This window comes from Ammospiza caudacuta, chromosome Z (assembly GCF_027887145.1).
Source record: "Ammospiza caudacuta isolate bAmmCau1 chromosome Z, bAmmCau1.pri, whole genome shotgun sequence".
Lineage (NCBI taxonomy): Eukaryota > Metazoa > Chordata > Aves > Passeriformes > Passerellidae > Ammospiza > Ammospiza caudacuta.
The window spans coordinates 62,303,928-62,329,812 of NC_080632.1; the positions used below are offsets into that span (position 1 = coordinate 62,303,928).

Consider the following 25,885-nt stretch of genomic DNA (forward strand, 5'->3'; position numbering starts at 1 on the left):
GTAATTTTACTTGAATTAGTGTTTTGATGAGCTTGGAAATTGAATATCCAGATTTATTCATAGGAAAAGTTATGCTGCTGTCTTTTACTGCTAGCTTTGGAGGAAAAAAAAATTGATTCTTGAATTGATTTCTGTTCACAAATGTGCTGTGATATGATGGCAGATGACCAAATCAAAATCATCATAAAATTAAGAAGAATGTATAATAGTACAACAAAAATGTACAGATTTATTCCATGTAATAGTATGTAGCTGCTAACTCTTCAGTAAACCCAGCTGGTCTCAAGCATCACTACACCTAGAAAGTTATAGGTAAGCCTATATATGAATTATTTGGATGAAAAACCAGAACACTTTGCCAAGACTGCACTTGCAAAAAATCCACCAAAACCCCAAAAAACCAACAAACCACAAAAAAAACCCCAGCAGGGAGTACAAAATGTATGTGGAATGTGTGTCACATCACAGTTGTAAAGTAGACTCTATGTGTGGTCTGAGTTGAAGTAGAAACACAAAATACAGCGACAAAGGAGGCAACATTTCTTTGCATGTATTTTTTAATGCTTCCAAAAGTTCTGAATGTATAGCAATGCTAAAGATTAACTGCTGCTAGAATATCTCTTGAGATGACTCAAAAGATACAGTATGGAATCTTAAATGCAGAACAGAAACAGGGGAAAACCTGAGCTTTCTTCTCACATCCTTGTCTCCTCCAGTGGTCTGTTCATGAAATCTTGGATTGCCTGGTGTAGGGGTAACCATTTATTAATTGAAGCTTTCAAAGCTGTAATCCACCTAGAAGAAATTAAAGACCAACAATTGTCCCTGATCAAGTGTTATGTATGCATTTCTCTGCCCTTTGAGACACAACTTTAGTAAGTGGAATTCAATTCTATTACTATGTCTACTCATAATCATTGGATTGGAGAGATGCAGAAGGTGGAGGAGTTGGCTACAAAAACAATACAGCTTAACAGCAATTTTCCAACATGCTGAAAAGCTTTGTCTTCTATTCATTAAATTAAAGCCTAAGTAGTGTAATTAATAGGCTTTAGGTAAAAACTCCTACAGATGTTGGAATTTGACTAGATTATGGTGAGGGAATTTGCCTTCAGAATGTGTTTCCATTGCCCAATTTGCTTAATTAAATTACAATGGTCATTGATCAAAGTCAATAATTCTTGGGAATGAGAAGGATATACACTATACTTTCACTAATGAGAAGTGCCATAGCTATTGTGTTCAGTACAATCACCCACACATAATTGTGAAAAACACCTTATCCAGGTTTATTTCCAAACCTCTGCAAGCCAGCCTTGCTGTTGTTCCAGCATTGAAAAGAACAGAACTGATGACTCACATGTTACAGGGTATGTTTTACTGCAGTTTGACTAAGGCTACTGCTAAAGGGAAATCTAGAGGGAAAAGTAACAACAGACTGCAAAGTTGTCACTAGATCTTCCCAAGCTACAGAGTTCCTGGTCTCCTAAAGTCTGGTAAATAAAGTGGGAAAAAAAAAACCAAATTAAAAATATTTGGTTTACCTTTTGTTTTCATTTACATTTTCTGCACATAAGTAAAAAGTTTTAAATTCTTCGGATGGAGGTTTGAGTTCAATGACAGATTTCTTGGAGCCCAGGGACTGCTCACTCACAATGTAGCCCTGCAGGTAAAGGCCACCTGGATAGAATAAAATAGTATACATTATATATATTGCAGATACCATTGATAGAATTACTGCCAATTACAAGCATACCAACAAATCTGGCAAACTGGATTTTCAGATTGGTGCCTTCACAGAGTTTTATATACTTTATATTTAAAAATCTGAAAGTCCTGTTTCTTTTATGAAAATTGATCTCAACAATGCTAAACACGCTTCTTATCTATCTAATAATGAACAATAAAGATTTACTTAGCTTTTCATTAAATAGGAAATGGCAAAATATTTTTCCTACTTTTTGACTGCCATTAATGAAGCTGCCTCTAGCTACTGTAAAGTTCTTTGGAAGAGGGGCTCTTGTCACTGATACTTTCTTTTTTATTCCTTTAAAAACTAAAGGGATAAGAATTTCAACATGAAAAATAATGTGCCCCAAATCAGTTTTGATTACTGCTGCTGCCGTTAGTAACTGAGGTGTCATGGCAGACCACATTACCCGGCTGTGAAGGAGACGCATTAGACAGAACTTGATCTTCTGGGCATTTTCATGTTAACTGTTTTTGCTTTGTTCTTTTTATTTATTTTTTTGCTTCAGACTTTACTGCAGTGCAACTTAAGGTGTAAGTTCATTGTATACACACATGGTAAATAGTCAGAAACATCTGGAGAAAATGGTCTTTATTTTTAGGGAGTCTCATATTTAGGTACAACAGCACCAAATTAATGTTCTAGCATCGAGAATGATATAATAGAATGAGAATATGTGGTGAAAATGGAAAAGAAATGCACTAACAAGAAAAAAATGCTCTCATATAGAAGAATTTTTATGTGGCAGGATATTTAAGCACCAAAAGAAAATATTTGGCAGTAGGAACATAAGCTTCAGGGTCATAAATGCATAAAACCTAATTTCTGGATTCCTGATAATTCATTGTTTTTCTCTGTGAAAACCTTAGCTTTGGTTTAATGTAAAGAGGAAATCCCTAGTCATTTTGTAAGTATGGCCTTGGGCAGATGAAGAGGGTAGCACTCTGAATTGCTGCTAGCATAGTCCAGGGTAAGGAAGGAGAAAGGGCATTTGCATAATATCCACAGATGTTTTATTCAGCCACGTGGTGAGATGTTCAGGTTCCACCAACCACACTACAGGGGCCTGGGGGCTGAGCCTGGTCTTGGGGCAGTACAAAGATGAGGGCCAATCAAGGAATAGGGAGTAAGTGTGGCTCAGGATGGTAGGAATAGGGGAAGGAGCCAATGGGGTCTAACAGAGCTTTTTGATGGAAGGTTCTTGTGTCTCTCTAGACCAGAGAATGCCCCCCAGGGTCTCCACACAAGAGTGTTATGCAAATGACAGAAAGTGGACTACCTTCTGCCTGATCATAATAGCATAAGTGCTAAGAAATATTTTCCCTTTTGGTCTGAAGACTGGCTAGTGAGTAAAAACAAAAGTATTTTCTTTCTGGTTCTTCTGACTGCCAGCTCCCTTAGCACAGGGAGGAAGCACTTACAGGTCCTCAGTCATCCCTTCTCTGTGTGTGAAGTAAGCTCTGCTTGCAATTGACCCCCACAGCATCATTTGCTGCTTTGAAAGCAGGTATCCACCCTCTCCTGCTGTGGCAGAAGAGATGGCAGCTTTAGCTGCAAATGGCTGTGGTGGCATCCCAGACCACAGGCTCTCCAGCAGTGGGAAACTTCTGCAAATTGAAGGATGGAATAGCTTTAACAAGGTCATGTGAAAGCCTGGTAGTTTCAGGGCAACCAGTCAGAGTTCATGATATCTGTGGATACTTCCTAACATGCAGGATTTGACAGCTTTCAGGAGACTACCATCAGTGGCACTGCCTCAACCCATCATAAAGTACTTTAGAAGGGTGAATCTTGTTTCTGATAACTGCTCCTAAGGTAATGTGTGCAGAATAACTCCATTTCAGAAAGAAAAAAATAAAAATGTGGGAGGAAAAAATACTAGGGTCAGGAATTAGGTGGCTAGTGAATAAATAGAGACTGAGTCATTCACCTTCATGGAACAGCATGAATTTCCTGATAAGAAACTCCCATTAATTGTAAAAGTTCTACTTGGAAAGTGCAGTGAAACATTCCTACTACAATAATAAATTAAAATCTAGCAGCCATCCCTACCTTGGGCAGGTGTAGACCGGAGAGTGGCATAAAAGTACAAACAACCATCCTTCAGAATGCAGTAGTGCTGAATCCAGACATCTTTGCTCCTGTCCAGCTGGTGGAGAAGTCCCAGGCACTCGGGGTTCTTGATAGCCAATGGTGGGAGTGTAGTGTTATGCAGTGTGACATCTACCCACACATGGTTCTGTAAAGTAAGTACGTAATGAAATGTTCTGGTAAAAAATTTAGGAGGACATGCCAGTATGAAAAGACACAAGCTCTAGTCTTCTGCTAAGAAATTACCTTTTGCTGTGAAAATCTTTTGAAAAGTTGTGCTGGCTCTGGCTGGAATAGAGTTAATTTTCTTCACCGTAGCTAGTATGGGGCTGTGTTTGGGTTTTGTGCTGAAAACAGTGTTGACAACACAGGGATGTTTTATTTATCACTGAGGAGGGCTGAACTGATCCAAGGGCTTTCTGCCCTTCACCCCACTAGTAAGGAGGCTGGGGATGCACAAGGAGTTGAGAGGGAACTCAGCCAGGACAGGTGACCTTAAGCAACCACAAGGATATCCCAGAACATACAACATGCTCAGCATATGAAACTTGGGGAAGAAGATGGAAGTGGGGGGAAGTTTAGAGTGGTGGCGTTTCTCTTCCTGAGTACCCATTGTGGGAATCCATAAAATTAGAGGGTTTTTGGAAAGTTGCAAAAGGCAAGCCTTAGAGACAGCAGAACTGTGATTAGAGCTAAGCAGCAGCCATGAGATAGGTCATAATAATGCATAATAAGCAGAAACGTTATTTAAACTGTAGAAAAGCAAGGACAAATAGAACAATGATCTGTGTATTAACGCTTGTCTAGAATAACTCTCTAAGCTACAGAAATGTTTATCTAGCAAGATATTAGGAAGGTTAAAGCTTAATAATGGAGCTCTGTGCGTTGTGTTTTAAGGCTTACAAGCAGGTATTGTATTCAAAATAAGCAAGCATTGTTTTAACCAGAAGTACATGTGCTCATGGTGATTGGATAGAACTACTGTCAATGTGCTTTTGCTTTGTGTGATTGGTCAAGAAACTTTTACAGTAAGTTGCAACATTAAGTTCTTGGTCTGCTGCCTGAGATGTGAGCTGCTGGCATCTTCCCATTGTCATAGTCATGTAATGAGACTGATGCTGAAAAATAAAACAGCTCAAGGCACGCTCCACAGCAGCCCCATCCCATTCATGATCTGTAAATAGCCCCCGGCCGGCAATACCCATTACATGTGACGAGGCCCTACTCTTCTGGGGATGGCTGAATACCTGTCCAGCCATGGGAAGGGGTGAATGAATCCCTTGGTTTGCTCTACCTCTGTGTGTGGGTTTTGCTTCACCTATTAAAACATCCTTATCTCAACCCACTAGTCTTCTCACTTTTAGTCTTCTGATTCTTTCCCCCCCTCACGCTAGGAGCTAGCGAGTGGGCAGCTGTGTGGGGCTGAGCTGCTACTGGGGTTAAGTAACAACAAAATTCAATGCTGAAAATGAAATTACTGTGTATGTGATAGAAAATATCCAAATGTCTAGTCTCTTCTTAAAATAATGATTTGCCTTTTCTGCACCTATTTTATTTTTCGGTACGTGTTTTTTAGGTACAAACAGGTCTACTTCACAGCTGTATGAAGTTTTTTAAAAAAAATTGTCGTGTTGATTGCTTGATCTCAGTGGTCTTTACTCTATAAAATCTGGCAAGAGAAAACTCACCATCTGCTCTTTGGGTTCCAAAGAAAATGTCATGGGATACTGCATTCCCACTTGGATGGAAGCACTACCACACACTAAATGTTTCCCTTCCCTTCCCTTCCCTTCCCTTCCCTTCCCTTCCCACAACCTTCCCTTCCCTTCCCTTCCCTTCCCTTCCCTTCCCTTCCCTTCCCTTCCCTTCCCTTCCCTTCCCTTCCCTTCCCTTCCCTTCCCTTCCCTTCCCTTCCCTTCCCTTCCCTTCCCTTCCCTTCCCTTCCCTTCCCTTCCCTTCCCTTCCCTTCCCTTCCCTTCCCTTCCCTTCCCTTCCCTTCCCTTCCCTTCCCTTCCCTTCCCTTCCCTTTTTTTTTACTGTGTTGTTAATGGATGAATGCATGAGTGATCTTTCTGTATGTCCAGTGTTGGAAATTTTATCTAACTGTTTTATGCATTCTACACTAAAGATTGACTCTTTTGATGTGTTTTGTTTGTGTAAGCCTTTATTATTCTTTTTGGCTCAGGCTGTTTTAATTTTTCTTTAGGTTAGGATTCACACTTTCAATTATTTGATCTATTTTTGCTGTTTTCAAGTGTGTGGATTCCTTCATATTGAGAAGTGCTCAGGAAGAATATACTTGGAAACTAGTTTGGTTTCGCACTTATAACCTCATGTGAAAGCTAAAGCCACAAGAAATATATGTTCAATCAATTTTACATCAAAAGGTACTAAAGCATCAAGAAACACCATTCACTGTTTTTAAACCTATCATGAAATACTGCTGAAGGAATCACTCATATAATTTCTTTTCACTCATTAATGCAGCTTTTAATTTGTACCTTGCAATTTTCATATTTTTATAAAGGTGGTTTGTCTATAGCAAGAGAGTAGGACTCACAGGGCCAGGAAAGGGCAGACTAAAATGTCTTTGACCTCCATGGTTCAAAGTCTGGAAATACTAAAGTTAGCTTTTCAAGTCCCATTTCAGGGGTCAGCCAGTGACCATTGATACTGAATTATGCTGGGCTGAGTAACATCTCCAAGTAGCAGCTCAAGATCAATTATGACTGCATTTTTCCCAGCCACAGGGGCCAGCAAAGAACATAACAGTGTAAAGAGATGGTTAAGTCAATTTTTATCAACATACTTATCTTTCTTTATCTCTGAAAACACAGAAAATAAGAACTCAGCAATCATGTCTCATTGTCACCCAATATTCTGTTGGAAAAAGTGGGTTGCCTGCAATCAAGGCAGAAATGTGGGGAATACTTAGGAAGATATGGGTCTTCTCTTCTTTTACACTGAACAGAATTACCTAAGGCTTAACACAAGGCCTTGCTTTCTGCCTGCTACAATAATTTCATGTTATGATTCGAAACCAGCCTAAATCTGCTCATATCTGGAGAGGAAGTATTTTGATTAATTCCACCATATTGCAGCAAAGCATATAAGCTGAGTCATAATTCTGTATATGGCTCTTAGACTGGGAGTAGTTTACAGCCCAACAGAACAAAAGTGTGCCGCTTCCATGTTGTCTGCATCTGACCATGTACAAAGACAGCTACTCTCTCTCTCAGTCTTCTGCATAATCTGCTGTACACACACTTCTCACCTAAATACAGCATTACCTGATGGATGGGATGCACTGCTTTATCCATAGCCTCCAGCCATCTGTAATATGACAAAAAGTGAGAATAGATTAGTCTGGTAGATCAGAACAAATGTGCTTCACTGCCTCTTCTAATTCTTGCTGACATATGCAGCATCTAAAGGGATGCACAATTTTCAGGACATATTTAAGGCTTTAATTCAGAAAACGAATGGATTAAATCTAAATAAACATTACTGGCTCTCCAAAATTTAAATCACAAAGCTTGCTGTGTAACTTATTGTAATAAATAAAGGCAATACTGCAGACAGGAGAATCTATATATCAAAATGTATAGTTCAAATATAGTTCAACTTGTCAGGATAAATGATTACTCTCCTTGTCTTTGTTATAATGTAGACAATGAATTAGTGGGAAATGTAAAAACCCTTTAAAATATTATGGGTGATTTTAATCTCTTTGTTTTGTCATCTGTTATCTTTGGGAAATGAAAAACATTATTTTTAAATTCTAACTCTGTGTCAAACCTACAGACATGGCCTCTTATCAGAACCAACATGTTTTTGTGGCACATTTGCATTTTAAAATACTAAAATGAAAATGTGACAGAAAAGGAGATGAAGATGGGATTGTATTTATTACCAGCGCTATCCTTGTTGGGCAGAAGAGAGACTGATAAGCAAGTTTACATCCACAGGAAAACTTATATTTCCATTTGATATAAAAGCGGGAGAGAAGGCATGAGAATAGGGGTGAAGTTTTTGTTCTCAGGATAAATGAAGAAATCAGGGGGGTAACACAATGTGAATGTTAAAGATTTTATTTAAAGAAAAAAAGCTATGAAACTGAAAAATAATTTTTGAAGCTTCTGCAACTGAGAAATAGAAACATTATCTTCCCTTAAATTGCTGATAGATTTTTAATTTTTTTCCCTAAGGATCAAGGTAGGTATTGTGAACATCCTCCAAAGATGCAACCTCCTTCTTCCCACACTGGAGTAACAAAACAGAAGCCATTAAAATGAAAGATTTCTTACCTCTTCATTTCTTGATTGGAAGTTGCACAGAAGTAGAAAATCCTGTTTCCAGCTTGAGGTATACACTTAAAAACAAATGGTTTACCCAGACTTGTGTCGACACCAATTTCTGCTCCTTCCAGCTTTGTTACTTCCAGGGGTCTGCACTTCCCTTCATCCTGCAATTAGAAAGAGAGAATGCTCAAAGTTCAGAGCTAATATGAAACTAATCAAACACCCTCTAAACTTATGTGTCTGTTTTTGCTCTCTTAACTGCTTTTGGTTCATCAGAAGCCATATCTGCATGCAAAAAAACTTTCTAGGTATGTGTATATATTCTAAACATTGAGGGTGCAGCTGAGTGATACCAGGATTTTCAAAGTGCACTGAAGAATTTAGGATCCTAGGTCTCTCTGATAAACAATGCAGTGGTTGCAGTTTGGTTTATGGAGAAACACTCATCTTATATTCATAGATACAGGCAAAAAATACTTATACTTGAAAATAGTAAGCATAATTTCAGTTCCTTTGCGAAGCTGCTGTAAATATCATTATGTTCATAAACCTTCCCACACAATTCAGACAACCTTCAATGCAGAGCACTTCAAAACCTTTTTGCTTGCTTCTGATTTTATCAAAGCTCTTTGAGACTGAAAGGCACTGCAAATGTCTTTCCAAGTGGTTCGCAATAAAGAGCCATTAAGCTCCTTTATGCACATGGGTAGGTGAAGCAGTTTATTTCCCACAATTTCCCAGCCCAGCTTTCCTTAAATACGTGTCGTAACTCAAAACAAAGGTGCACACATCTGGACAATGAACTCTGGCTGTGTTTTAAAAAATACTCTTAGCCCCTTTTCCTCGATGATCTGTGACCGGAGTTCTAACAATTGCATCAAATTTGGTGGGAAAAAAATTAAAGAAGAAAGTTAATACTGGGGGCTCTGAAGATCATGAGTGCAATCTGCAAAATACACAGATGGTGGAGTCTCATACAATAAAACTGGTTGATTCCTGGGAATTAATTAAATTTAGTCAGAAGGAGCTGAACTGTAACTGCCTGATGTAATTTTTTCTTAACCTAAAAATAAACATAAAGAGCTTTCCATGAAAAAAAAAATGCTCTTGTGGGAATTAAATAGTTAAATAATTGATTGCATTCTCACTGGCACATGGAAATATCACTTTGTTACACATAATTCTTCTGTAGAAACAAAATAGTCCCTAATAATGACAACAGTATAAATAAATATTCATGAATACATTTCTTCGATTTCTACACTTCCTTGTCTTCCTATTTTTTTAATGCCAAACTAATTTTTTTTAATGTAAAACTGAAGAAGATGAAGGCAATCCTGCAAATTGTCAGTGCTGTGTGACTACTTTACTTATAATGCCTTCAGACACAAAATAACATTGCAAAGACAGCATAACCAAAATGTGTATTCAGGTCCAAATCCCGTTCCTACAGTGAAGCACAGCCTGTGCTGTGCCAAGGAGGCATTCTTCAGTGGGATCCTGTCCATGGTCCTGAAGGCAATGGTCACTTTAGATACTGAAATGACTGATCACTATTACTGCATATCCCTATAAACCTATTTTGTAAACACTTTCTGTGGTGTCTAGAATGAATATAACTAGAAGTTCTGTGGCACCAAGAATTATTTCTGCCCACTGTTTTTCAAATACATTGAGGAATGGAATAAAATGGATTGGACGCATTTAAAGGGAGACAAAATGCCTTTCATTGAATGATAGAGAGCCGTGCTCCCTCTGATAATCTAAACCGGAGAATCATAGAATTGTTAAACTTGGAAAAGACATTCATAATGATCATGTCAAACCATTAGCCCAGCACCACCTTGTTCACTGCTAACACCATGGCCTATGTGTCACATCCACACATTTGTAAGGGGTGTTTTTTCACTCATGTGGCTTTCATGAATTCCTTTGGAAAATATCCCTTTGTTACAAGAATTCCACAAGTATATTGCTAAAAAAAATAAAAAATTATAGAAGTATTTTCTTACGCCTGAGACTAAAGTTCAATCCATTGATGATACTGCCATTATGGAACCTAATATAGCTATGTGATGCTGCCTGAGATGATCATGTTTTGTACAGATTTTAACTGCACTAACTCAGATTTTAGCTACTACTGTTCCATTCTGCACTAATTTTTTTTTTCTTTCCTCAAGGTTGTGATCATCTAGTTTATGAATTCTAGGCAGTCTTCAGTATCAAACATGGATGAAGTTTTCTAGGTAGAAGGCAGGAAGCAGGTGCTTCTCTGGTACGTGCTATTCCATGAACAGGAGAAACATCTGAAGTAACCATTCCTATACTGCTGGTTTTTCTAAGATGATCAGAGATTTAGGTTAAATGTTTCTGCAAAAGAAATTTAAAGTATTAAACAATGTATAATGATGAGAAACAGAAATCAGAAAAAAATAAAAATAGAAAATTAGATGTCTCCTTTCTATATTGTATCAAATGCTCATTAAGGTAGTGCATATAGTCCTATTCAATTTGGTACAATTCCAGAATTCCAGTTAATGCCATTCATAGTATTTCCTGAGTGATTCACTGCACTCAAGTTTTGTTCAAGCACAGTTATATATGCTATACAAATTAAGCTTCTTCATGTATCATTAAGAAGCACCTGAGAAAATCTATGCACATTTCATGCTATTAGTAGCAAAAAAATACAAAAAGTAATGACACGAGTAACTATGAAATGAACTTGAAAGTAATACACAAAATAGTCTACAACTACTAATAAGAGGGAATGAAAGCAACTTTACAGAAAACAATATCAAATCCCAGAAGGAATCTAAAAGACAATGAAAACTGAGCAGGGCTAGAAAGCAGAAAAGGAAGTCTTGGCTAACTTGGGAGACTGGCAGTAGGAAGTGTGAGGCAGTTGCCCTGAAGTCACTGGTTTAGATTGGTTTCAGGTCACTAGTGGCATGACCAAATTTTGACTGTCTTTCAAAAATATCTTCCTGGATGTCCCTCAGTGTTCTTAAAATAGACATCTCTTAATTGAGACAGGAAACAGAACTTTTTTTTTTCTTTTTGCTTATTTCTTATTTGCCTAGCTTTCTCCATCATAGCAGATGTGTCCACAACTATCGCTGGAATTTTCACCATCTATTATTTCTGATTTTCTCTGACCAGTTTCTCCTTGAGGTCTGCTGCTTCTTGCTTAGTATATCACTGAAAATTTCTTCTCCCTGTGCCTGTCTGTTTTTCTAATCACTGTATTTGTGGCAGGCTCATTTTTTGTTTCTTTAAGGAAATTACAGCTGAAGTCTGTTCACTTCTTCTTTGAGCTGGGCAGAGATCAATGCAGAGAAAAAATGAATGCTTTTTATGTCTTTCTTCCTTACATCTATTTCCTTTGCCCTCGAGGAAAGGCCTTGCGTATGTCAGTGAACAGGGAGCTCTAAACTCCAGAACAGTTTGTATGGCATTTTTTGCCAGTAGAGATGAATTTACTTAGTTTTTAATTTTGTTTTGCTTTAAATAATTTACATATAAACTAGAGAGAATATAAATACACTGAAGAACAAAACAATATGGAAAAACATTTAAAAGCTTCTTTGATTTGAAGAACCTAATTATCACACACCAAATAGTACTAGCTGTCAGATGAAATACAATCAAACGGTCTCATGGAATGGTTAATCTTCACATTCCAGTTGGTCCAATTGGTTCTTTCTAATTTGTTGCAATTAATTCCACAAAAGGTAATAAAAGTTTGCAAGACCAAGTCTCACAGAAAGAAATATTCAGTTAAAATTTTGAACAACTTGAATCAGATCAAATAATGTATCTGTGTATGACTTTCTCTGGGTTAGGGTATGCAATCTTTTAAGCCCAAATTAACACATATATCATCAGCTAGCATTATTTCTCATTTCTCAACAGAAATAATGCAGAGGATGTATTGGAGAAAATGGATTCAGCAGGTTCTTAAATGTCAACTGAAAAATACATTCTAGAGCCATGGGAGTCATGGTAAACGTTAAGAAATCTGATTATACAAAGGCTCTATATATAGTGGCAGCTTACAGACTATGGTGATACAGCTCCAAGCAAAAATGAAAAACAAGTAACAGTGATATCTCTGCAAGCAATGGCTTAGACCTAAATCTATTTCTAGCTAAGCCATTTATATAAAGTGATTAGGCTTAGCAATGAACACACAGGCTTGTTCAAGACAACAAAGGACTGCATATTTGCCATAGATTGAAATGCTCTCAAGGCTCTGCATATGGCATGCAGGGGATTTCTTTCTTGGTGTAAAAATTGGACTCCATATACCACAGAAATGAAAATAATTTAAAAGCATTTATTTCATTCTCTGTTCTATTCTAATGGAAACAGGGATATGACCTAACATCTAATGATTTAAGTGATGTAATAGCTTTTTACCAGGTTGGGGTGTAATTGTTTTGGATTATAAAAAATGCATGTCTGTTCTCACTGATCTGCCCTCAGCTTTGAGATACTTTGTCTTAATCACTCACATTATGCCTAAGGGCTTCCTAGAGGCATTAAACTTGGGAGCTTAACAAATGCAAATTATAATTCTCTTTTTAAAACTGACATTATTATATATGATTACAAAAAAGCCCATTCCTGTCCTTCAATGCTGCCACAGGAGGAGTGCTTTTCAAGACTGTATATTGTCCTTTTCTTATAATATGTTTCAGAGCATTACCAGCATGAACTGTCATGAAGGCCATTTCTCTGAGACTTGGGACTACACAGGAAAGTCAATTTTCTCTTTATTCACAGTTCAGTCTCTCACTTCAGCTGAATCTCTAAAGCATGCTATTTTCTATTGTCCGGGCAATAGTTTCCAACTTGACTATTCCTTCCAACGTAACTGCTCCTATTTCCTTGCTATCACAGCTTCTTCTTTTGACTTTCCTACTTGGAGTCCATACAAAATGCCGGCAACAAACCCATACTCTAGATCTTTATTTCTAACTACTATAGTTCTACATCATTCTTAGCTGAGGGAATAGGACAGTGAAATGGAATAAATTACAAAAGTAATACAAGGACCTGACAGAACTGGTTTGTCTAGAATGAATCAATCTCTGACATCTGGAAAGGAAGTCAGGATCTGTAATGTATCTCTGGAAAGGAGATACATTAATAACTCTTTCCTGTTGGAGACAGGCCTCTTTAGAGTTTCTCCTAGACTATAACCACAATGATATTTATTTCTTCATTACCTTTCAGGAGCTAAATTAGTTATCTGTCTTGCTATTCTCTTTACCAGGATCTACTTATGTCCAAAGGGCTGAAAACAATTCCTAGAAACACTGCAAGATAAAAACCAGATAGGAGCTTGTTACAAATATTTTTTAGGAAATTCTGGCTTTCACTGGCACCCTCACTTAGTGGTTTTGTAAAAGCCAGTATTAAATTTGTTGAACACCTTACATGGTGGATATTTGTAATGAGGAATTTTAGGAAACTAATTTTTCACTATAATGCCTTCTGAATCCTTGTGTTTTCCTATTAAGCCTCAAACACTGTTAGCACTCTAGCAGGTATTTCCCCATGATTAATGAATGCATGCTCCACAGTCTTTAAACCCCTTAATGGCCCATTTGTTCCTGGGTCCTGGAAATTATATTCCTTTTCTTTAAAGAAGTCACAAGACCAGTATTTTTTCAATCCTGAAGACTGCAACCAATTTTAAGGTTTTCAAGTTAGCTGTCATGTTCTAAAAGTGACTTGCTGATGACAGTTTAGAGATTTAACAGGTTGAAGTGATGCTCTGCTGCTGTGAGGTAGATTGTTTTTTCTATCTTATTGGTCTCATGTAAAGCTGATTAAGACTTATTTGTTCTATACTTCACTACAAACATTTTGTGGTTACTTTGCAGCCTCTTTACTGTGATGTGCAGCAAATGGTACTTTTAGAGTAAACGTTGCTCCTTTAAAAGTACCATTTCAATTTATCTGTAAAGAAAGGATCAGTGTGTGACTATGTTGATGAGTTTTCAGCTTTCCCTGAAAAAATGTGTTAAGTTCAAGCACAAGAAACTTGTCTGCTTATACTTGCCTTAGGGAAGGATTTAAGTGTATGTTCATATCTGTCTCCTCATAATTTCCAGACATCTTTCCTTTTAGAGAAAAACTGGGCATGTTGAAAAATAAGGATTTAGCATATTTGAGAAGATCCAGTGTTCTGGACAAAAGGGGATCAGACCTGCAGAATATATAGTGGAACTCCATGGCTGCCAAGTATAGGCAAAAGTAGTATAAATAATTTATTTCTGCTGATCTCAGTAATTTACCAAAACCAAGGTTCTAACACAAAAATATCTCTGCTCTGAGGTGGCAAACACAGCTACAACCACTGAAGTGAAAAAAATGTTTTAGCTACTGATATGGATTGTAGAGTGAAGGATTTCTGTTGGCAGCATCTTTTTGAGGGAAAAGAAAGTAACTTTGCATGGGAAATAACTGAATATTTTCCAACAGCTATCACTTCACCACTGTGTGATTGGCTAGAGATGACTCAAAAAGAGCAGCAATTACATGGGAGAGTCAAATATAAAAAACTCTAGGAATCTTCTTTTTAAGGTAGGTGGGAAGAGAAAAATTCAAGATGGATAATATCTGCTTGTAAATTACAATGATGAGGAAATCTAGCTCCCCGTGTTTTTTGATATGGACTGAAGCAGAGATGAATCGCCCTCTCCTTTCTCCACTACAAAACATTATATGCTGCATTTCAGGCTTAAATAAAAGTTGTCTTCTTACACAACTGGAAACCAGGCATGGCCTTGCTGGAGTCACTGGAAATACACCAATGTAAGCTGATGTTCTTAACAACAGAATGAAGATGAGTAAATTGATCATCCTGGCCTTTTTGCTGGATAGTGACAGCTTTTCCTGAAGTTTTTTTAAAATTCCTGAATTATTCTTGCCTTTAATGAACTATTTCAAAGAACTTCCTAGATACAGTAAGTGAAAATTTTTTTCCTCCAGAATGAGGCAAGATCAGGAACATAATATTGCCAATTTAATCATGCAGCTGGCATAAAAAATAAAAAGTTGTGTTAAAAGAAAAATATTATTTGTAATTCCTGTAGAAAAAAAAGTGGGATGAGCAGTCCTCTTTTAACATCCTGAGAGAAATCATACCAAAAGAAAAAAGTGCCAATGAGTACACTTGAGATCCCTCTTATTTCATTTGAGCATTAGGTTCTCTCAGTAGTGAAGAACTGTATTTGTTTTAAGTATCTTGCTCCCTCTCTCTCTTACTAAATGATTCTTCAGAGTACTCTGTAAACACATGAGGCAGTAAAGAAAATCCTTGTGTTTTCATCTGCTAAAATAACACCTCAATATTTCAGTATTCTGAAATGTATTCTTTGGAGTCCAGGGACAGAGAGCAAAAAACCAGCATGAAATAATTTAAAAAGTAATTGAAGGGCACTAGTCTAGGATAATGCAAGAAAATAAGCAGTATTTACTTGTATTTACTCTTTTAAAGAAAAAGCAAATGCACATAGTTTGCATGATTGAAATATTTATTTTCTTAGTGCAATAAATAAGGTAGTTGAGGAACAAATTAATTAAAAGAAGCCTACTAGTAGAAAGGAAGAAGTGAAAATGTAATTAAATCTTAGAGAATGTAAGATTATGAGGCACCTTCTAATCCTCACTCCAATTTATCTAACACTCTGTGATATTTAATTGATCAAGAACTGGAAAGTGTTTAAAAGTATAACTAGACATGCAATTTTTACATTTCAAGAGTTTGATGATGGATCTGGTTATGATAAAATGAAATCTCTTCAAAAGAATGTTTCCTACATGTTTGCATCTTTTTAGTGTGAAGTTTTTTACTTGGTTTTGTTTTGACACCAGAATAGCTAGCGCTGAAATAAAGCACTCGCCAGACTGTTTTGTTGCTTACCCAGTGGTTCTGCAGCATATTCCCGATTTTATGGCTCATATGTCTACCATGACAGATGCAGAGAAACAAGACTACCAGCTATTCTGCTGGAAATGTAAGATGCATAGAGAACTATAGAAGAACATTCAACAAGCCTCCTTTACACACTTCATGCAAAACCCTGTAGCATTGATGTTATGCTGCAAATACCATAAGTCAATATAGTTATCTGCAAATTTGAGTACAGAACTGCTACACTCCATAATTCAGGACACACTCCTGAATTCTGACTTCTCACCAACCACTCTCCTTACCTTCTTGTGTTTGTAATAGTGTAGGTAACCATTATGTTTCAGCACAAACCACCTCTTTCTCCAGCCCTTCAGTATTGCTGATTGTGTTCGTTTGTGCAGATATCCTCGGCAAGTAGGTTTGGGGGTGTTGGGGTAACGGCTGATGTCTGATCCCACTATCATCGTCAGGATATCAGGACCTAAAATATTACATGTGAAAACATAAGTCAAAACTACAGATGTGTCAGTATTTCTGAATACCCATATAGGTTAGGGAGAAAGAAGGCGGTGTTCTATACCACGCCTATACCACGCCCATGTCTTCCCAGTGGAGCTTCTAGAAGTAAAAAGAAGCAGAGCAGCTGACGAAGCATATTAAATCAAGTGATATTTGGCCTTCTTTTAACACAAATTCAGCAATGGAACTAATTTTGTGTTGAGAACTGGTAATGGAGCAGCTATCTGAAGACACGTCTAAAAAAATTTTTGTGACCTATTTTTGCCAGCAGCATCTTCGGTACTTGTCTATTTCATCAGTTAGGAGAAGTAATTTGAGTAATTTCATTGCTCAAATGGGTGTACATAAATCGAGGTTTAACGAAAAATTGCTAAAAATGCTCTTGGGGCACCTTCAGTCTCTGTCATTTTACATATGCTCTTGAGAATTCTTCATTTTCCACGGCTTGGACTATGGTAACTTTTTCTGTGCCCCTCACTGAGGAAGATGGCTGCTGGAAGCAAACCTGTGCTAAAGCATCTAGTTATCATTTGCAAAATGTAAGGACTCAGAAGAGATTATGGGTTGCAAGATTAAAGAAAAAATGTTATCTTCATCATCAATTTGCTGACAGTATCAATATATCTATGATTTTGACCCTAAAGGCCAGAAATTCTGATTGTTTCAACACTAAAGAGCAAGTGGTAATGCCTGAAGGAAGATTGAAAAATGTAATTGGGACACAATTTCATCTGCAAAACATTTGCTGGGTTTCTTTATGGGGGACACTTGACTTTGGGAACGTTGTTGGTGTGCCAAGATTCAATCCAATTCCTCTGAGGACTTGAAAATACCAGTAATCACAGATTTATCTGCTAAAACACTCAACATTCTCTTAAATAGTGTGAATGGCAGTTCTGTAATTAAATTATACAGTATGTGTCAAGTCAAATTTGTCACTGCCTTGTAAAAGTATTTTAATTTATTGAATTTCCCATGATCCTTTGTCAAAAATTTATCTGGGATAAATACGGGAATAGCAGTAAACTAATTTTCCCCATGTAAACATGGCTATCTCTGGGTTTTAGTCATCAAAATTCTGGGAAGGATATACTGGACTAATATCCCCGACTGTCTCTGTGGTGGTACAAAAGAATGCTTCATGAAATGAACTCTCTTATCTCCTGACTAGACTTCAGATCTTGGCAACAGAGAAACAGAAGAAAGATGTGAAGTCTGTCCCTGAGGAAGTATAAGGCATAAATAAGGCATTTGTGTCTCTCTAGTCACTTTAAGGGCTCTCTGAGTCACTTTCTTTGTAAGAGAGCCAAAACCATTACAGTTACATGCTCTTTGGGGACTAATTTTCTAAAGTGTCTAAAAAGCAAGGTCTAGATAAAAAAGTTACCTCAGCAATACCACTGTATGAAATAGTAAGGGATTAAGCTATTAATTGAGATTTCTGTTGCATACATCACCCCATTTCTCTGGATGCACTTGAAGCATTCAACAGAAAACCTGATCCATTAATTTAATTTATTGTGATTCAGAATTACCTTTCCTTGCCAGATTTGCAGCTTCTGAATGTGGCATGCTGGTGACATCAGTTCCATTTACTGCTATCAGAATATCCCCAACTTGAAGCCCTGCTTCTTCAGCTGCACTATCTGGAAGAAAAAGAAAAACAAAAGAGAAAAGAGAAAAAGAAAAAGAGAATAAGAAAAAGAGAAAAAGAGAAAAAGAGAAAAGAAAGAGAAAAATAAAAAAAAGAGAGAGAAAAAGAGAGAGGAAGAGAAAGAAACTAAACCAAAAACAAACAAAAGAAATCCACCAAAACAAAAAACCACAAAAATTTATTTAGTGCTAAGATATCAAGCGTGACTATATGATCACACTTTTTTAGCAAAACGAGTATCTGTTCAGCCAATCAAGGATTATGTTTTAGGGCCTTCATGATGTCAACTTGGAGGTGAAACAAGTTTTAATGACCAACCTGTTACTCATCTGTTAATGAAGCTCCAGGATTTGGATATGGATGCAACCCTAGATAATCACTGGCAATGGAGAAATTCCATTTAAAATGCCATTAGGATTTAAATGCTTTAGGATTCAAATAGACATTTCAGTATCTGAGAGTTTTTTGGCCTGAAGTGCAAAGAAAGATGTGATGCAAAGCTCAGTGGAGTCACTAGAAAAAAATTATCTATTATTCTGATAAACTTTGAATTTAACCCCAAAAGAGTACCTTCTGTGTTGATATTTATCTTTGCTGGTTAACAGAATTTGGATATAGCATTTTGAGAATTTTTGGCTTTAGGAACAAATTACATGGTAAGTTAAAAAGGTCCCAGTGAAGGAAGAACTGAATCAGATTTTTAATGCATCACCTTTTGTTTATTTGTTAACCATTGCAAAGCACATGCATTCCTAATAAAACGCTGCTCAGAAACATGCTAGCCAGGAATGGAAACAAACTAGGGAGGTGATAAATATACTCTATTCATGGGCACCAACACAGTTACTTAAATCCCAATTACAAATTTCTCAAATACAGTATTTATCTTCTCATTTATAAATAACTATTCTGAATGTACTGTAAAATAATAGTTTTGGAAAATATTATTTCATGTCCTTAACATTTACTGTATGCTTTTTAAGATTTTGCTCCCTATGATGCAGTAAATGTGATCCTTCAGTGTATTTCTGAGAATGTTTAGAAATTGTAGGGATAAGATTAGTAAAAGCTTAATGATAAACAGGCACAATAAAGCCCCAGTCCACCCTCATGTATATTAAAAATAATTTGTTAATGTCAGAACATTTTGGGTTGTGCTGGCCTTGAGCATGCCATACTAGAATTTATGACCATAAGTGGGTTATAAAAATATTATTAAAATATTCATTATAGAATCATAGAATGATTTCAGCTGACAGAGGCCATCTAGTTCCAATCCCCTTCAACTAGACCAGGTTGCTCAAAGTTCCATTTAACCCTGCCTTGAACTTTTGAAGGGATGGGGCATCCACAGCCTCTCTGGACAAGATGTGCGAGTGCCTCACCACTCTCACAGGGAAGAATTTCTTCCTAATGAAAGGAGTTATATTTTGAGAAAACATAATTTTACTACAAGCTTGTCTGAAAAACCTTATTTTTTAATGTTGTCACTGTTTTAAAGCAATTGTGTTTGAAAACAACATACAAATCAAAGAGCGATATAAAATGTGAGTTGCTATACTTAATTTTAACTAGTAGGGATAAATTGGTAAGTGTCAGAGCTATTGTATGCATGATGTATGATTTTATTTGTACTTAGGTAAAGAATTTATGAATTCACATGCTCCTGAATTCACAGGCTTTCTCAGTGTTGTCTGGATGATGGACAATCTAATACATAAGGCTGGTAATAGTGACAGAGCTATTCTCAGATGCCATGCCTGAAGGCATGCACAAGCTTTCTCTGTACAGGATGACATTTTGCATAGTATCTGCTATTTTTAGTAAGAATCTATCATAGTCTCCTGTACCTTCTGCTCTTTTCCTAATTCTACTGTGCCTGTCCTGAGATGCAGAGCAGTAGAGCAAGGAGTACTCTCGATTTGGATGAGCCAAGGTCTTAGGCAGCAGTAAAATGACAGACTGCCTGTGTCTCATTCTCTCTGCTGTTACTGACTGAGTCAGCTTTTAGCCAGATTTCTAAGTTGACATTATGCACAGAGCCAATGATTTCAGACACTTTTCAGTGGTGACTCCCAAGATCTCATTCCTGAGCAAAAGTGCCAACACCATTATTAAGGCATGGTACAGCTAGCTCATTCTTCTCTAGAAGCAGTATCCTTACATTTCATCTTCGCTGAAAATCATCTGCCATTCTTTGCTCACTCACTTGGGTTTTGGAGCTTCTTTTGGGGTTTCCTACAATCATCATAATTACCAGAAGAAGTTAACAGACCACCTGTCAAGACTGACAGATGGCTTGATTGATCCAAGCAGAAGTGTCCCTAGCCAATAAGATTTTTGGAAATATTAGAAGGATCACTGCATCCTCATTTTAATTTTTAATGGCCTACTCTCATTCATTAATGTCAGCCCAAAAAAGTTTTAGACTTTACATCTTGAGAGAAGCAAAATGCAGGCACTTGCACAAGGTATGAACTGACATGGAAGAAGACAGGGCAGTGGAGTCTGATTTACTGCTAGGGACAGAGGGGCTCTAAGACAGTTGCTCATGAGCAGTTCTTGCTCTCAAACACCTTGCACCCACTAATTCAGGAAATTATTGTGTATATCAATATTATAAATTAATATAACACAGATGTTCTATACTATGTAGATCATATAGATATATATAATATCATTATATCAGTGTATATAATATTATGTATTTACTTTTTATATATTTCCACAGGCGAAATTAACCTGTACAAACACAACTTACTTGTGTCAACTTCAGTCACAAGGATAGGCTTTGAGAACTGGATCCTGAAACCCCAAGGGTAATTGCCAGTTCCTTTTGCAATCTTCACTGTTCTTTCTCGAACTGGAAATAGGAAGAAAGATACCTTTTTTCTTTAAGCATTCAATTTAATAAGCAGCAGTCTGTTTTTAAAAATGCTCTGTAGGTACTGAGCATTACTGATTTTACAAATAGTTGGGGTGCTTTCACTATCACTCCTGGCTGTTTAGTGCTGGTCCTCAGGTTGGTGATACCCTCAGACTGCAACAAATCAAGTATCATTCATGTTAGGGCACAGGCAGACAGCAATTTAAATTAAATGCTTGGACTTTGTAATGTAGGCTGAAGTATTCAGGTATTCCACTCTACTGATGGTGTTTTGGGAGAGAAAAACACTCATGCCCTCTATGTCAAACTTCTATGCTGCAAACACAAAATACACTCTAATTTCTCAAATGAATTTAAATTTGTGGCTTGTAGTTTCATTCTTTTTATATTTCATAAGGCCTCTATCTTTTGGATAGTTGTTTCTTCTCCTTTTGTTTATCCATCCACTCCACACTCCCAGAATGCCTTCCAGTCCTGTAGTTCAACCTCCCCAGCCACAGTGTCATCTGCTGCCAAGGGGAGCTGAAATATCTTTCAACTCATCAGAATTTAACACTTAAAGGGATCAACTTCCGTAAAAAGGAAGGTCAGGGTCTAATTGCTTACTTCCATATTTTTCTCAGGGTCTATTAGTATTATTATTCTGATTTAAATGGCCTGGTTATTTAGCAAATATACTTAAGAATGATTTCAGTGTAAATTTGATTTCTTGGAGTGTCTGGTTTTGATCATTTGACTACCTTACTATGTATTTTTTCTTAATGGAGACCAATTCAATAGTAATTTATGACAGCTGTTTTGTCTTCAAATTGTGTACTATTCAGAAGACAGAAATTGTTTTCAAGATTACTTTAATATCAGGCCAATTGATATGCATGACATCAATGTTATCTGTCCAAAATAGATACTTCAATACTGACTTTAACAATCATGCTGAAGTTCTGAGCTCTCTCCTGGGAGAAGAAGCAACCAAAATGGTTTTCCAGAATATTCTCATCTGTGTTAAGGGAAATTTTTCATATCAGAAGATTTATAGTGGACATTTGTTTTCCTTCATATTCTGAATTATTTATGAGCTCCAACAAAGGCCAAATTTCTGGAAAGCTATATGAGTGTTTCAGCTTGTGATAGTTCTTTGAACTGTTGTTACTTTTGAGTAACTTAACATCTGAGAAGTGAAGGAAAACCTCCCCTCCCAAAGAAATAGTTGTTCACTCTATCTGTTTGCACAGATTTAAACTACAAATAGAAAAATCCTCCATACTCCTAGCAAATTATTATTTTCTTTCTAGATCAACTATGCCTGAAAGTTTATGACCATAATCTCTAAGATTTTGGCAAGCTTGAAGAAGTCATGGAATTACATTGCCTCTACCCTTACCTCACAAAGATTAGTTATGCACTTTAACCAGTTTATCAAGTAATAATGATATTTTGCAAGATAATAGCTAAACAAGAATTATTTCTTTTTTAAATAAGCTTTTACATTCTTGGGTTGCTCCCTTTCCTTTCTTTAGCATAAGACCAGCACCTACTCCAAAGTGTCATTCCCCTAAAATCCTCAGAGTGCCCAAAATGAATAAATTTTTATGACATTTATTACCTGTTGCTCTAGCCAACTTACTTGCCACTGGTCTAGGTCTTTTGCTGAGACATCTAGGACTGTTATCTGGAGAGACATCATCTCCTCTGAAAACCCAGGAAGCAGAATGAAAATTTTCTGTATAAAAACCTCTGTCCTCATTTTCAGAATATAGTCCCAGATCTACTGATCGAGCATCCTCTGAATTTACTGTCATGGTGATAAAAAAAGTAAAAGTTATGTCAGGAGGGAAAATGTATGAAGAATAAGAGACCTCAGCCACTCAGCACGCAAGAAGTGCCACGAACTTCTTAATTAACTGTTTGTAATGTTTGTACTGAATTCCTCAATTCTGTTGCTGTTAAAGGAGAAGTCTGCAAGGATTTCCAAATCTAAGATCACAATACTGGAGGCTAATGCAGTTGGACTTGAGTAAGAAGTGAAGTCTTAATGCAAGTGGTCAAAACAGGAGCTGCAACTCTTTAAGACAAATCTGGCTTTAGCTAGTTCTTAAGCTATCTAATGTGACCCATTTGATTCGGAAATCAAAAAAAATCTAGAAATTTAGCATGAGTTCAATTCATATCAGAAGACAAAAGAGAAGCTGAAAAGTATCTTCCATGACAGGGGTATTGATGACCATATTTTCTGTTTTCTTAATCTTAGCTCTTCAGGCATGAAATTTTTTTAAAAAGGAGGTGAGGAAACAATAGTTTGGTAGAGTTTTTTTTTCTTTTGTCTTTTACCATAGAACTCCTGGCTAGTTCCTTCATTGGCTGTTGAATATGTGTATGATGTGTTATCCTGAGGATTTTCAGATTCCTACTTTATAATAATTTACATTCCAAATATCTTGCAATGAGTTCACATGGAAATGCAGGAGAGCTCACATGGAAATGGAGGAGAGCTCTAATTCTCTGCTAAAGCTGAGACTCTCAAGGCAACAGGATGTCAGGCAGCTGGCTGCGACAAGTTATCAACAGCAAGCTGAATGTAAATAAATAGTCCAACAACATCCCAAGCAGACCAGGAGCTGTAACTTCAAAGTTAAGACTGGATGGTGAAAGTCATATATAAGTATACATAATCAGATGCTGTGCTAACATAGATAGATAGACTGAAAATATAAATTTTCTGAGAGGAAAAAAACATCACATACATTTCAGCATGAAATGCCTGGTATAATGCAGCTAGATTTAATGCAGCTGGAGGAAGGATCTGTTTGTTTTGCTTATCCTGTGTTTGATGTAAAATGATTACCAGTATAAAAACAGAGAAAATAAAAATATACCTTTATTTAAAGTTATATTTGTTCAGGAAGTCACTCCCTGAATACATTTAAGTGGCAGTCCTTTCTTCTCTTAGAAAATGTGTTCAGTTGTGTCTATCTAGACAAATACTCCAGGTCCACTGGCTCCTCCCTTATGCAAAAAGTATGAGATTACATGCTTAACTGTTTAAGAAGCTACTAGCAAATAGACAAATAAATTAATATTACTATGCTGGTATGTTTAAAGCTCATTTTTCCTCGAATGCATAAGTTAAAACCTAGACTAGCACCAAACAACCCAGTACAGCACAGTATTTTGCCAGTTTAATGCTGAATTTTTGTAATTTGAGTAGAGTTAGAGTAGATTAAAATGTGACAAATAGGCAAAACTATATACACTGCCATGCTGACACTGCCATGGAATTATGCCAAAACATTTCCTTTCTCTTCCCCTTGAGTTTTTGGAACAGATGTCAAACTGGAGAGTCACAAACAAGCACATTTAAATTATTCCCAGATGCTGGAACTAAGAATGTAAAGAGCTGATGCTTCCATACGTCAATCAGAGATGTCTGCCAACAGAGGCTAAGTCAAGCTACCAAACCAAAAGGGACAGAAGTCTCAGGCCTGTGCATACTATCCAAAAAGATTAGATGTGAGAATCTGTGACAAAATCGTCTGCCCAGTCACCTGTTCTGGAGACCACTCTGGGTATATGCCATGTGCTACCCAAAACTTTGTCTCAAGGAAAGAAATTCTAGCTCTTTCAACTTGCTCTTTTTTGACTTGTTTGATATGTTAAAAGGATATATATATGCTTCCTCTATGAAACCAACACATGCCTAACTTAGTGAAATTTATGGTCCAACTTTATATTTAAGAGACATCACTGTTGAAATCAAGGAATAGTTTAGCCCGGTGTGTATAGCTTCTGGCAAGTTTTTTTGAGCACAGGTGGTTTGACATAGTAACTTTCTAGTCTTAATATGATGGCATAGAACCTGTTTTAGGGGCAAGCAATGAAAATTGCCACCAATAAAGAGCCTCTTTATTCCCATGTGAAATGTTAGACACACCATCTTTGTTAACAGGCATTAAAACCGTAGGGAGTGGTTCGGTTAACTGAACAGATGTGGCTGTACCATATTAGATACCTCAGGGTATCCTGCTTGCTTTTCAATTACTACTTCAAAAAGGCTTGGGTTCCTTGCTGGTTCACATATCTCAAGTCCCTCTTGGCAAACCAGCTGCCAAATGAAGCCTATGTATAAGTAAGGAATTAATGTAGGATTTACCTCTTTGGTACAGGCATGGAACATATTTATACCTTAGCATCTATTGGACTTGCCCTGAGGACTCAGAGTTCAGAGTCTTCTATACGTCCATATTTTCCCTTCTTCAAACAGGAGTCTATACACCTACAAATAAAATTTCCTGTACCAAAAGAACTCATAGCACAAAATATTTCCACAGGGAAGTGCACATTTCTTCATCCCCACAAAGTATTTTTTATATTACTAAAATAGCAAAACAGGAGGTAAGGCAGTGTTAAGTGAGAAGTACCACATATCCACATATGTTCTCCCTAGACTGTGCAATTCCTGTTTGGTGGCTGCATCTGCATGCAATTTAAATTCACTAAGCAGTTAATCTTAAAAGTTCCTTCCCATGAAGTTTAAGCTGATGAATTTGCATGTGGCAAGGTGACAGATCTCTTAAAGAGACAGTTACGCGTCACAGTGAATAACAATCTAGGCAACAAGTGTAGATTAAAGTTGGAGCAGGTGGTTACCTTTGTGAGGAGGAAAGACTCCCAGCTCAACATGCTTTGATATAAGTAGATATCACGATTATGATTTTTGTTATAACCTCAAACCTGCTGCCACATAATTACATGTTTG

General features: G+C 36.9%; 1 protein-coding gene across 1 annotated transcript in view; it reads right to left on the reverse strand.

Annotated features, from left to right (window-relative positions):
• Positions 1–583: 583 nt before the first annotated feature.
• LOC131571632 (uncharacterized) overlaps positions 584–25,885 on the reverse strand; it is a 31,857-nt gene continuing 6,555 nt past the window's right edge. Inside the window, exons 5-13 of the mRNA XM_058824412.1 lie at positions 22,757–22,924; positions 21,007–21,108; positions 18,127–18,237; positions 16,375–16,553; positions 8,149–8,306; positions 7,132–7,174; positions 3,803–3,989; positions 1,545–1,680; positions 584–795 (exon numbers count right to left, since the gene is read on the reverse strand). Coding sequence (XP_058680395.1) covers positions 696–795; positions 1,545–1,680; positions 3,803–3,989; positions 7,132–7,174; positions 8,149–8,306; positions 16,375–16,553; positions 18,127–18,237; positions 21,007–21,108; positions 22,757–22,924 — 1,184 coding nt within the window. The 3' untranslated portion in view covers positions 584–695. The remainder of the gene's footprint in view (positions 796–1,544; positions 1,681–3,802; positions 3,990–7,131; positions 7,175–8,148; positions 8,307–16,374; positions 16,554–18,126; positions 18,238–21,006; positions 21,109–22,756; positions 22,925–25,885) is intronic.